The 13,774-nt window shown below is 45.9% G+C and overlaps 1 protein-coding gene across 1 annotated transcript in view; it reads right to left on the reverse strand.

The window, feature by feature from the left end:
* The window catches only part of USPL1 (ubiquitin specific peptidase like 1), a 53,123-nt gene extending 39,605 nt beyond the window's left edge, over positions 1–13,518 (reverse strand). The window contains exons 1-3 of the mRNA XM_044285467.1: positions 13,425–13,518; positions 8,991–9,001; positions 94–222 (exon numbers count right to left, since the gene is read on the reverse strand). Of these exons, the coding sequence (XP_044141402.1) occupies positions 94–222; positions 8,991–9,001; positions 13,425–13,518 (234 nt within the window). The remainder of the gene's footprint in view (positions 1–93; positions 223–8,990; positions 9,002–13,424) is intronic.
* Positions 13,519–13,774: the final 256 nt, after the last annotated feature.

Here is a 13,774-nt window from a genome sequence, read left to right on the forward strand (position 1 = left end):
AAAAAAAAAACAGTAAGTTGAAAACATTTGTTAATTCAAAAGTGCTAATTCCCCCCAAAAAATAAAAAAATCTGGAAAACATGGAAGACATACCTGTGGGTTGGTACAAAGAAATATTGATTGAGTAAAATTAATGCGGTACGTCTTGAGTGCTTGTGTTTGGCCCTTGGTCTTGCACACCGGGCACCATCCATCATGGGGAGCGTTGATGCTATGAGGGTTCTAGAGTAAAGAATGCATAAGCTTCAGCATTAGTTTTGAGATGACACTAAAAACACTTCTTACATTCTAATAACATGATTTCAACTGATCATGCATGAGAAAAACCTCACGCAACCCAAGTGTTACGGAGACCATGGAAGAGGAGATCTATGAACAATAGAGCAAAGAAGCAGCGGAGGAGTTGGCCACAAGAGCCAGACTGCAATTTCCATTTTTCAAAAGGGACCTAAGAAAAATCAACACCCTGCACCAACACCGATTAGGGCTCTTTCACACCTGCGTTATAGTCTTCCGGCATAGAGTTCCGTCGTCGGGGCTCTATGCCGGAAGAATACTGATCAGGATTTTCCTAATGCATTCTGAATGGACAGTCCGTCCTTCAGGATGCATCAGGATGTCTTCCGTTCCGGAACGGAACGTTTTTTGGCCGCAGCAAATAGCGCAGCATGCTGCGCTTTTTGCTCCGGCCAAAAATCCGGAACACTTGCCGCAAGGCCGGATCCGGAATGAATGCCCATTGAAAGGCATTGATCCGGATCCGGCCTTAAGCTAAACGTCGTTTCGGCGCATTGCCGGATGCGACGTTTAGCTTTTTCTCAATGGTTACCATGGCTGCCGGGACGCTAAAGTCCTGGCAGCCATGGTAAAGTGCAGTGGGGAGCGGGGAGCAGCATACTTGCCGTCCGTGCGGCTCCCGGGGCGCTCCAGAGTGACGTCAGGGCGCCCCAAGCGCATGGATCACGTGATCGCATGTACACGTCATCCATGCGCCTGGGGCGCTCTGACGTCATTCTGGAGCGCCCCGGGAGCCGCACGGATGGTAAGTATGCCGCTCCCCCCTACTACTATGGCAACCAGGACTTTAATAGCGTCCTGGGTGCCATAGTAACACTGAAAGCATTTTGAAGACGGATCAGTCTTCAAATGCTTTCAGTACACTTGCGTTTTTCCGGATCCGGCGTGTAATTCCGGCAAGTGGAGTACACGCCGGATCCGGACAACGCAAGTGTGAAAGAGGCCTTAGCTGTTTAAGGCTACTTTCACACCTGCGTTAGGGGCGGATCCATCTGGTATCTGCACAGACGGATCCGCACCTATAATGCAAACGCCTGTATCCATTCATAACGGATCCGTTTGCATTATTCTTTTAAAAAGAAGTCTAAGTCAAAACGGTTCCGTCCTGACTTACATTGAAATGGCTCCGCATCCAGAGCAAGCAGCGTTTTGGTGTCCGCATCCAGAGCGGAATGGAGGCAAACTGATGCATTCTGAACTGATCCTTGTCCATTCAGAATGCATTGGGGCTGAACTGACCCGTTTTGAACCGTTTGTGAGATCCCTGTAACGGATCTCACAAACTGAATTCAAAACGCCAGTGTGAAAGTAGCTTAACGAGGAGGCCGCACTCCATGCGAGCGCTGCTTCATCTTCATTACACTGCCATCATCTCGGAGGTGCAGTGTAATTGCAAGCACTCGCTCCATTTACTTGAATGGAGCTGACACTTGTAAATACACTATGCAGTGCTTGCATGGAGCACCATCTCCTCTTCAAACAGCTGACTGATGGGAGTGCTGGGTGTTGGACCCCCCACCGATCAGATATTGAAGACCTATTTTCCGCCTGCACAATCACTTTAAAAATGAATCTCCTGAGAGATGCAGGTGCTTGATGAACTACAGCCCATCCACTGAAAGGGAAGTCTTCCAGATAAGTAAATTTGTGAGAATCCTTCAGGAAATACATTTTGGTGAAGTTAATAATATACATAAATGGTGACTGTATTAAAATGACAATATGCACATTAAAAACCCACAGGATCATACAAAAATACAGCCGCTAAATGTACTGTTTACTTTGTCGTTATCTTTCGCCTTTTTTCTTAAAGATTTCCGTGGATAAGAGTACAAAAAGAACATTAAAACATGAGCGCAGAAGAAAAAATAGCTGAAAAAAATTAAAAAAAAAAAGTTTCACTGACTTTTCCCAAGTACCCCACCATGTGAAGTGAGGGCTTATCTAAAATTGACCCTTGTCCAACCAATGACACTGTAGATCCTGGAGTCTTGGAAGCCATTGTGGTGACCCATTGGCTAATTTTTGTCATAGCACATGTGACCTTGCCAGCACCGTGTAGGACATGTCAGAGAACCCTGAAAGACAAGCGAGTGGAACAAGTTATTGACATAATCTAATGAAGTTTTAATTTGTTTTTTTAACTCATACAATGGGCAAGATACCTGGTCAGGAAGAAGGATCTTATATCAGTGTCTAAATTCTTAGATCTCCCACCCCCCAAAAAACACTGATAGTCTGTGGTCATGCAAGCTGAGATGCGTACTGCAGGATTCTACATGCTGCCTATGAAGAGGACGTCCCGCTCTTAACCTTGCCGGATATTACAAAGACCAATAAAACAAATATATTGGGGGTGGATATCAGCAAAGCCTGGCATATTGCATTTCAATAAAATTACTAAAAGGGGTTGTCCATTTTCTACTACTGTTGACCAATGCGTATGTAAGATGCTTACATGGCACTTACTAATATAATCTTTGTTGATATTCTGCACATATTTCATAAGGTATGCCCCCTTGTTTTCAAAGTCTTTTGTGCTGTCTGCATAGAGGCCCTGTCCATAAAAATGGCTGCTGGAGGAGGGTCAAATCATCTCAATGTCATGTCTCCATTGAAGTACACTGCTCCTGCACAGTTGGAGTTTAGTGCAGATGCAGTGTGTTACAATGGAGTTGACTGGGTGATGTCTGGTCACATGACCCTCCATCAGAGGGCATCCGATGGACAGGACCTCTATGCAGACAGCACAAAAGATCTGTATAACAAGTCGGCATGACTTATGAAATCTAGAAAAAGGTACAAAATATCGACACACAGGCTACATTAGTAAGTGCCATATAGCAACTTATATACACATTGCTCACAAGTAGCCAGAAAGTGGACAACCCCTTTAAACCCAGCACTGATGGGACATAGCTGCTAAATTTTTGCACAGTTAATGCAAGTAATATAAGATTTTCAATAATGACCGAGGAACTTTAGAAGAAAATTCAACATAAAAACAATCTAATATAATGTTTAAAAATTGCTGGACAGGAGTCAGGACAGTGGATTATGGGATGCTAAGAGGGGTATTCTCAGACGACATTTATAGCATAGCCATATCCTGCAAGTCGAGCTTGTACACATGCCACAAATGTCTAAGGGCTCACGCACACACAACAGTTTACAAGCCAGGGAACCACAAAATACGGATGCGGTCCGTGTGCATGTCACATTTTGTTGTAGATCCATTGACTTCAATGGGTCCACACTTTGCGGACATGTATAGTACACTGATGGACAAAGCACGTGGATGATACAGTCATTCTCCACCTGAACGAGGGGCTATGGCAGTGTACTCACGTCATCATGTGACTACACCGCATAGCCCCTCGATCAGATATAAACTGACCGTCAGAAATTACTATTAAACAGTCAGTTCGGGTCGGGGGAGGTGTGGCTGACACACGGACAGATCGTGGTCATGTGTATGAATCCTGAGAAGAGTCATGAAAACCCCTTTAAGACCTGGAATCTCACAGGACTGCCTGGACGCCTACAGCCAGTGCCGCTGCGGGCTGGTAACATTATACTGGACATTTCGCCAGCCTGAACTATTAATATGTGTGAAGGTTCAGGATAAAACAGCTGCAGCGGGCACAAGACGTAAGATCCACACTACTGCTGGTAGATAAGACTCACAGGAATGTTATAAGAACACGGGAACATTTTATTTCACAAGGAAAATTTCTGCCACAGATCCCACTGCAAATACACATTGGAGTTTTCTTACGTGTACAGTACATCTGCTGTGAGAACACGCTTTTATTGCCTCCTTCACTGGCTGGATTCATTTTTCCATCACATTATACACTGCTCGTTTCCATGGTTACGACCACCCTGCAATCTAGCAGCAGTGGCCGTGCTTGCACACTATAGAAGAAAGCACCAGCCTACGTGCGCTCCCACGTTTCCCGGCTCATTCAACGTGCGTATGCCGACGGCAAAAACACGGATCCACTTCTTTTGCGTAGAGTTCAGTATGTCCGCAAAAAAACTGATTGCATTCCGCATTTTTGTGGACCCATAGACTTCTATGGGGCCACGTCCTGATCTTCCCTGACAAGTATAGGACATGTTTTATTTATTTTGTGGAGCCAAAGAACGGAAGAAAAGGGCACCACAAAAGTGAATGGGTACGCATGTAATCCGAAAAAAAACTGATCCACAGCTTACGGCCTTCTTAATGAGCCCTTAGTATGACTCCCACCACGGGTTTGGCCATGTTGGAGGAAGGGGGCTGCAGAAAAGGTTCCCAGGAGTGAATAAACCTACACAAGGTCATACACGCAATTGGTTTAAGAGGTTGTCCGAGAGAACATAAAATATCATAGACAAACCCTCCAATAGCCTAAAATAAAAAAAAATCTTGTTATATTCACCCATTTCTCCAGGACCACTCTCTGCGCTGATGTGGTCCTCCTGCAGCCTGTCCTCAGCGTGAGCGAGTGATACAATAAAAACACATAATACTATACAAGACAGCGAGCATTCAGCAACTACCACCTGTTCCACAGTGTTGGAGGGAAGCATTTTTCCGTTTAGCGCAAAAATATTTATTGGCTATCCTGCCAGACACCACCTTTAACATTAATGAAAATGGGAAGAAAAAAATAAATAATAATAATCAAACCTGTTCAATCCATCCCCTCCACTGCAGCGAACACCACAATCTAACAGTCTAAATTAGGCGCAAGTCTCGCAATGCGTGCGTCTGGAGTGAAAACTACTCCGCCTGCCCTTACTGGAGTCGCTTTCACTCCTCTTTTACACCTGTTTTCAAGTGTAAAGGATGGTACATGTGAAGGGGCAAAAGTTCTGGCCCTGACCCCCACCACTCCCAAGTGACAAAGGCAGCACAAAAGCACCCGTGCAACAAAATATTGTTCCATCAGCAACAGCGTTAGGCCTCATGCACACGACCGTGCCGGAACGGAAGCGCCGGCAATATAAATGCCTATTTTTGTCCGCAAAGTGCGGACAAGAATAGGACATGTTATATTTTTTTTTATATTTGTCAGCGCGAGTGCAAAACATTGTAATGCAGTTTGCACGTGCGTGAGAAAAATCAGCATGTTTGGTACCCAAACCCGAACTTCTTCACAGAAGTTCGGGCTTGGGATCGGTGTTCTGTAGATTGTATTATTTTCCCTTATAACATGGTTATAAGGGAAAATAATAGCATTCTGAATACAGAATACATAGTACAATAGCGCTGGAGGGGTTAAAAAAAAAATATATATATATTTTTTTTTAACACCTTAATCCACTTGATCGCGCTGCCCGGCATCTCGTCTGTCTCCTTTGCTGAACAGGACCTGTGGTGACGTCACTCCGGTCATCACATGGTCCATCACCATGGTAAAAGATCATGTGATGACCGGAGTGACATCACCACAGGTCCTGTTCAGCAAAGGAGACAGACGAGATGCCGGGCAGCGCGATCAAGTTGACTAAGGTGAGTTAAAAAAAAATAAAAAATTAACCCCTCCAGTGCTATTGTACTATGCATTCTGTATTCAGAATGCTATTATTTTCCATTATAACCATGTCATAAAGGGAAAATAATACATTCTACAGAACACCGATCCCAAGCCCGAACTTCTGTGAAAAAGTTCAGGTTTGGGTACCAAACATGACGATTTTTTTCACGCGCAAAACACATTACAATGTTTTGCACTCGCGCTTACAAATCGTGCATGTTCCCGCAACGCCCGTCTGAAAGAGGCCTAAGTCTCCCATAGGAATACATAGAGAAACTGGCTTCATGTCCACACATAAGATGCTGTATTTAGGGATGAGCGAACTTGTGTTTTACAAGTTCGGGGTTCAGGTTTTCTTACCACGGGTCATAACTGAATTCTATGACAAAATGCATAACGGAATACCTTTAAGAGGCATTCCGTCATAATAGAAGTGTATGGGCCGAACAACGGATCCGTCTGGTTTCCGTTATGCAGGAAAGGACTGAGAGAAACCAGACGGATCCGTTGTGCGGCCCATAGACTTCTATTATGACGGAATGCCTCTTAAAGGGTATTCCGTTATGCATTCTGTCATAGAATGCCGATATATGGCCTATGGTATCAGAATCCATAAGGAAATTTTAATAAAACTTGAAAGCCCGAACTCGTAAAACACAAGTTCGCTCATCCCTAGCCGTGTTATTTGGAAAGTCTGATTGCTGGTCACATGACACAGCCGAGGATCAGAAGGAAGGTTATATCTCACAAATAAAGACACTGGTAAGAAAATGTCCTTCACTCCAGTTTACATCATGCACCTTTCTTAGGCTACTTTCACACTAGAGTTTCTATTTTCCGGTATTGAGATCTGTCATAGGGTCTCAATACCGGAGAAAAACGCTTTCGTTTTGTCCCCTATCATTGTCAATGGGGACAAAATGTAACAGAACGGAACGGAGTGCTCCAAAATGCATTCTGTTCCGTCCTCATACCAGAGAGCAGCATGCTGCAGTTCTCTTTCCATCATGGGATGCGGAGCAAGACGGATCCGGCATGACCCACAATGCAAGTCAATGGGGACAGATCCGTTTTCTCTGACAATATAAAATGCATCTGTCGCCCATTGACTTTCAATAGTGTTCATGACGGATCCGTCTTGGCTATGTTAAGGATATGTCTCACTTCATTAAGTGGCATTTATCATGTAGAGAAAGTTACTACAAGGCACTTATGTATTTTATTATCCATATTGCTTCCTTCACTGGCTGGATTCATTTCTCCATCACATTATACACTGCTCATTTCCATCGTTACAACCATCCTGAAATCCACTAGTGGTGGTCGTGCTTGCACAGTATAGGAAAAAGCACCAGCCTATGTGCGCTCCTATGGTCCCGGCCACCAGAGAGGCTGCTGCTTTTTCCTATAGTGTGCAAGCATGACCACCACTGATCGATTACTGAGTGGTCGTAACCATGGAAACAAGCAATGTATAATGTATTGAAAAAATGAATCAAGCCAAGAAAGGAAGCAATATGGACAATAACAATACATTAGTAAGTGCCACATGACAAATGCCACTTACTGAAGTGAGACAATCCCTTTTAAAGATAATACAACCGGATCCGTTCATAACGGATGCAGACAGATGCATTATCAGTAACAGAAGCGTTTTTGCTGAGCCCTGCTGGATCCAGCAAAAACACTAGTGTACAAGTAGCCTAACAGGTCAGAGAATAACACTTTTTGTGGGAGGGCTTCTTTAGGCAAAACCACAATGGAAATTGTGCTTTTTCTCCCCAATTCTGCCAAAACAAAGTTTTTTAGTACATTATATGGAACACTAAATGGCCCCCTTAGAGCGCATGGTGCAGTTCTGACAAGTATTCAGGATGCAGTTTTTTTATTGCAGCTAACTGAAATTAATTTAAAGGGAACCTGTCACCAGGATTTTGTGTATAGAGCTCAGGACATGGGCTGCTAGCACATCCACAATACCCAGTCCCCATAGCTCTGTGTGCTTTTATTGTGTAAAAAAAAAAAACAAAAAAAAAAAACGATTTTATACATATGCAAATTAACCTGAGATGAGTCCTGTCTCTGAGATGAGTCAATGACAGGACTCATTGCAGGTTAATTTGCATATGTGTTAAGTTGTTTTTTTTTTACACAATAAAAGCACACAGAGCTATGGGGACTGGGTATTGCGGATGTGCTAGCGGCCATCTAGCAACCCATGCACTCAGCTCTATGCACAAAATCCTGGTGACAGGTTCCTTTTAATTATTCCCACAATGCAGAACACCAGGGGTTAACAAGGCTGCTAAACAGAAAACTGCGTCCTGAATGCAGGTGAGAACTGCACTGTGTGCCGCCACCCTTACAGAAATAATCACTCATACAGCTATGTTCATCTGAAAACAACAATTGTGGCTCTTGGAAGGAACAAAAATGAAAACAGTCGCTCCCGCCACATCCCCCCCCCCCCCCGATATATTATTGCGAAGTCGACAGTTTTAAAGGGGCGGTCCCAAAAAGTTGGGACAACCCCTGGTCCTGAATACTTTTGTAAATTGCATGTAATTAAAATGTTTTAAAGCCACTGTGTCACTCAATGAAATTGATCTGTATGGCGCCACCTGTTTGCTCTAGTTGTAATTTCAGCCCCCTGTCCTGCTCACAGAGGTGGACGCACATGCTCAGTTCCATCCTTCACCTGCAGCATACAGGACACGGCAGCTACAAATAAATGGATGGGGAGAGCTCTGGATCCATGTGAGGCACAGTACAGGGCCGGGTCTCATGTACCAGTGTCTGATTTTTATTTATTTTTTAATGTTAATCATGGAATACACCCTTTAAAAGTCAAAATCGCCTAGAAACGACGCGTTTTAATACAACGAATCCATTGCAGGCTTACAATGCTGTGCCATAGCACATTCATTCAGTGGTGGGCTCTTCCTGGGAAAGCTGGGTGACCACCAATAAGGACACACCTCGCACTCAGCTTTCCTGGCATCTTCAACCACAGGATTACCTACAAACAGCCACCATTATACAGGACAGACACCGGATAATCCCTGGTGCATTGTGGTCCCTACAATCTGCACGACGGTCTACGTGAGCGCTATCCGGTATGTGAGAGCAGTGTAGCTCGTCCCGCCCGCGCTATCCCCTCCTCACCTGTCTCTCCCCTCAAGAGGAATTCCCGGTACACGGCTCCGAACAAGCCGGCTACACGTGAAGACAAATACGTGAGTGCAACGTCCCCACTTTCCGCCGCCGGCAAAGTACGTCACGACGTCACATCCGCTGTTTCCCCCACTTCCGGCGCAGGCTGATGACGGAAGTAAATAACGCATGTGGATGTTTGTTCTGGTTTTGAACTGTCGAGACTAATAAAGATACATAAATGCGAGTGTTCAGAGACCAGGCCTGACTGTTATAGCAGAGCAGACAGTGGAAGACATACACATGAATTTCAGATTTTATTTACTACCTATTTGTCTACAACAGGGATGCCCAACCTGCGACCCTCGAGCTGATGGAAAACTACAACTCCCAGAAAGCCCCTAGTCTACAAGAGCCATATTCACATAGAGGCTCAAATATGGCCTTCTTTGCATGGGCTCCTAGAAGGAGTAAAGCCAAACCATAACGAACCTCATGTCCACCTCCCCAGCAGCCCTTGCTCTAAGACCGAATGCACACGGCCGTGTTCCGCGGCCAAGAGTGGTCCGTAGTATGCCGGGCTGGATTCCTGTTCAGAGCAGGAGCGCACAGTGTCATTGGTTGCTATGACCGCGTGCACTTCATGCCGCCGCTGCACTACAGTAATACACTCATATAGTATATTACTGTAGTGCAGCGGCGGCATGAAGCGCACAGAGTTATAGCAACCAATGATGCCGTGCGCTCCTGCTCTGAACATGAATCCAACCCGGCATTTTGGCATTTCCCTCTCCCCAGTCTTCCTCCAGACTCTGGCACCTTGATTTCCGAATGACATGCAAAATTTGCTTTCATCCGAAAAAAGTACTTTGGACCACTGAGCAACAGTCCAGTGCTGCCTCTCTGTAGCCCAGGTCAGGCGCTTCTGCCGTTGTTTCTGGGGAATGCGGCACCTGCAGCCCATTTCCTGCAGACGCCTGTACACAGTGGCTCTGGATGTTTCTAAACCAGACTCAGTCCACTGCTTCCGCAGGTCCCCCAAGGTCTGGAATCGGTCCTTCTCCACAATCTTCCTCAGGGTCCGGTCACCTCTTCTCGTTGTGCAGCGTTTTCTGCCACACTTTTTCCTTCCCACTGAGGTGCCTTGATACAGCACTCTGGGAACAGCCTATTCGTTCAGAAATGTCTTTCTGTGTCTTACCCTCTTGCTTGAGGGTGTCAATGATGGCCCTCTGGACAGCAGTCAGGTCGGCAGTCTTACCCATGATTGCAGTTTTGAGTAATGAACCAGGCTGGGAGTTTTTAAAAGCCTCAGGAATCTTTTGCAGGTGTTTAGAGTTAATTAGTTGATTCAGATGATTAGGTTAATAGCTCGTTTAGAGAACCTTTTCATGATATGCTAATTTTTTTAGATAGGAATTTGGGGTTTTCATGAGCTGTATGCCAAAATCATCAATATTAAAACAATAAAAGGCTTGAACTACTTCAGTTGGTGTGTAATGAATCTAAAATATATGAAAGTCTAATGTTTATCAGTACATTACAGAAAATAATGAACTTTATCACAATATGCTAATTTTTTTTAGAAGGACCTGTATATAATGAGGTCCAGACAGGAAGAGAAGAGGGCAGTGTGTTCCAGGAGGCTAGTAAGTGCAGACTAGCCAGCCTGAGGGTCCTGAGTAAAGCAAGCTCGGAAGTTGCCCCACCAGTCCAGGAGAAGGGTTTGCCTCCTGAGAAACCAAGTTCCCATTACAAAGCAGAGCAGAGCCAGTATTCCAGCCAAACAAGAGAGCTGAAGGGCAAAAGAATTATTTTGGAAAAGCAAGGATATATACCTAAGGAAGTTTTCTACCAAGGATAAAGCCAGCATTAGGGCATACGGGCTTTGGGATTAAGACAGACGGGATTTCTGAGGAAAGGTGCATGCAGCCTGGTCTGTAAGTGCTTTAACCCTCTGAGTATCTTGCAAAGAACATTGTACCTGCCATTGATGTGAAAGCCTGCTTATAATTGCTGCTGCCATGTGGAACTGAACCTAGCATGTACAAAGTTAACTGTTTCCAGTAAAGGAAGTTTTGGTTCACCATAACAACGCGTTCCTCAATTATTCCTATCATAAATCAGTGTGCCACCGTTACCGGCACTGGCGTCACAAACTTAAAGGGATCTTGCCACCGGCACTTTAAACCTGCAACATCCAGGGCACCTCACCTACCACCGGCCTGGTCCCTATATACCAGTGTTTCCCAACAAGTGTGCCTCCAGCTGTTGCAAAACTACAACTCCCAGCATGCCCAGACAGTCTTTGGTTGTGCGGGCATGCTGGGAGTTGTAGTTTTGCAACAGCTGGAGGCACACTGGTTGGGAAACACTGCTATATACAGAGAGTTCCCCAGAGGATCCAAGTGCAAGCTTTTCCATCACTGCTGTACGCCTGCCCACGGTCTCCCATAAACTGTGAGTAACCAAGAGCAACCCTCGTTTGCCTATTCCCTGTGACCTCACCATCGCAATACCCTGCAGGGCTGCGTACTGCATATTTTGGCGTCACAAACAGGATACGATCATTTCTGCGCCATTGTGGAATATAAACTGTCTGCCGTTATTGCCCATAAAGTGATACAAGCTGTAACTGTTTATTTGAAAAATTGCTGGGCCAAAGAACTGTAATAATCGCGGTGCAAACATTGCATTGTTGTGGACTGTTTGCCGCTTATTCTAGTCACCGATTGCTGTCAGTGAATAGACAGCGTTATTCTTTAAAGATGGCCGCTTAAGCTGACTAGACAATTAGTGCGCCTCGTTGTGTCTGTTTGGCACGAAAAGGAGAAGGTAGCGCCCAGCCTGTGAAATAAAGGTACCACCCTGTCTGTAAAAAAAGATACCACCTACCTTGAATCCCAGAGCTCAGAAAGGCTGTGCCTACCTCCTGACGCTGCGCGTGGGACCTCCGCACAACGTAATCCCGTGCCTCGCGAGACCTGGACTGCGCACATCACCGGAGTAAGGAAACTTTCGATACGCACCAATTCCTTGATATTTAAGCACCGGGTGAATTCCGATCTTGCTGGAAAGCTGGGGGAGGTCCCTCTTTAGCCATAAGAGACTTAATCCAGGGGAGAACACATCCGATTCAGATCTTGGCCTGCTCCGCTGCTCATTAAAGGGCTATACTCACTCCATAGCCCCTTAGCAACGTTTGAGCCAGCAAAACCCAGCGTGTGTCTGCCTAAAGAAGCTACCTCCAGAGACCACGCCATGTCCGCACCTGAAGAAGCGGGGCAGGTGGCCCCCGATATACCTTCTGAAGTGCACGCAGCTGATATCAGGGCACCTGCCGCTGCGGCAACATCTAGCCTGATGCCCCTGACCATGCCATATTATTTTTGGGCCCCCTGGTTCCCGTTATATTCCGGGGAAGCCCATAAATTGAAGGACTTTAGAGACCAGATCCTGGCCTTATTCCGGCTATACCCTATCTCCGCTGAGCAACAAATGGAGATCCTTTTAGCACAGTTAGAAGGGGCCGCCCGCAGGGAGGTCATGTCATGGCCCCGTTCCGAAAAGAATAGCCTGGAACAGATTTTTGATCGCCTCGGCACCACGTTTGAGGCCAGAACGGTGTCTGAAGTTAAGATGCGATTTTTCAGCAGGAGACAACAGCCTGGTGAGTCACTCCGTGATTTTGCTTTGTCCCTGCAAGAGACTCTGGGGGCTGTGGTCCAGATGGACCCCCAGGAGGCTGAGGACCAGGACTGGACTCTGAGAGAGCAGTTCATAGCGGGTGTAAACTGAGCACTTAAAGGGCCAGCTGAGGATGCTGTCGGCCCAACACCCCAATTGTGCGTTTTTTGGACTTTAAAGAGCTGGTTATCAGTATCCTAGGCCAAAACCCGCCCACGGGGCCAGCGGCCTCCCTCGAACCTCAGTCCTGTCAGTCAAAGACTATTAATGTGAGACCATCCGGGGCCAGTCAAGCCACCCAGGCTCCAGTGACAGATGTGGTGGCGGCATTAATGGAGCAAGTTAACCATCTCACTAAGAGTCTGGAAAAGGTGTGCAGGAAAATAGAGTTATGGGAAAGACCATTATTACTGGAAGATGAGAGCCCCTTACCTCAAAGGCTCCTCCCACCTGCATATAAAGAGGTATACTCCAAAGAACCGGATGGACGGCCAAATTACCGGTCTAAGAACCGCAAGCATCCTGTCTGCCACTATTGCAAAAAATATGGACATACTGAATCAACGTGTTGGCAGTTAAACGGGCCACTCCCGAGGCCGAGGAACGCCCCTCGGTAGGTAGAACAATAGGTCCAAAGGATACAAGTTGGATGCCCAGATACGTAGGATCTCGACCAAAAATTAACATATGCATCAACGGGATACCTTTTGAAGCCCTGCTGGATACCGGGTCTCAGGTCACCACCATTCAACGACCCGCCTTTGACAAATTCTGGGATTCCAGTCTCCTCACACAGCCACCAGAATCTTGGCTGGACATCATTGCCAGCAGCGGCAAGCCGGTGAAAGTTCATGGGTACTGAGAACCTACCCTTCAGGTGGGAGAAGCCAGCTTACCACAGCAAGGTGTGATTGTGGTGCAAGCCGGAGATAAAGGGGGACACCCCGTGATCTTAGGCTCTAATGTCTTTAAAAATTGTTACTCCGAGGTGCTTGAGGCATTGAATCAATCCATACCTTCAGCTTCACCTGCTTCTAAAAGAGTCATTCAAAAGACTATCAGTGTGCTGTGTGCTCAGCAAAAATTTGCAAATGGAAAAGGAGAAATTT

This window comes from Bufo gargarizans, chromosome 3 (genome assembly GCF_014858855.1).
Source record: "Bufo gargarizans isolate SCDJY-AF-19 chromosome 3, ASM1485885v1, whole genome shotgun sequence".
NCBI lineage: Eukaryota > Metazoa > Chordata > Amphibia > Anura > Bufonidae > Bufo > Bufo gargarizans.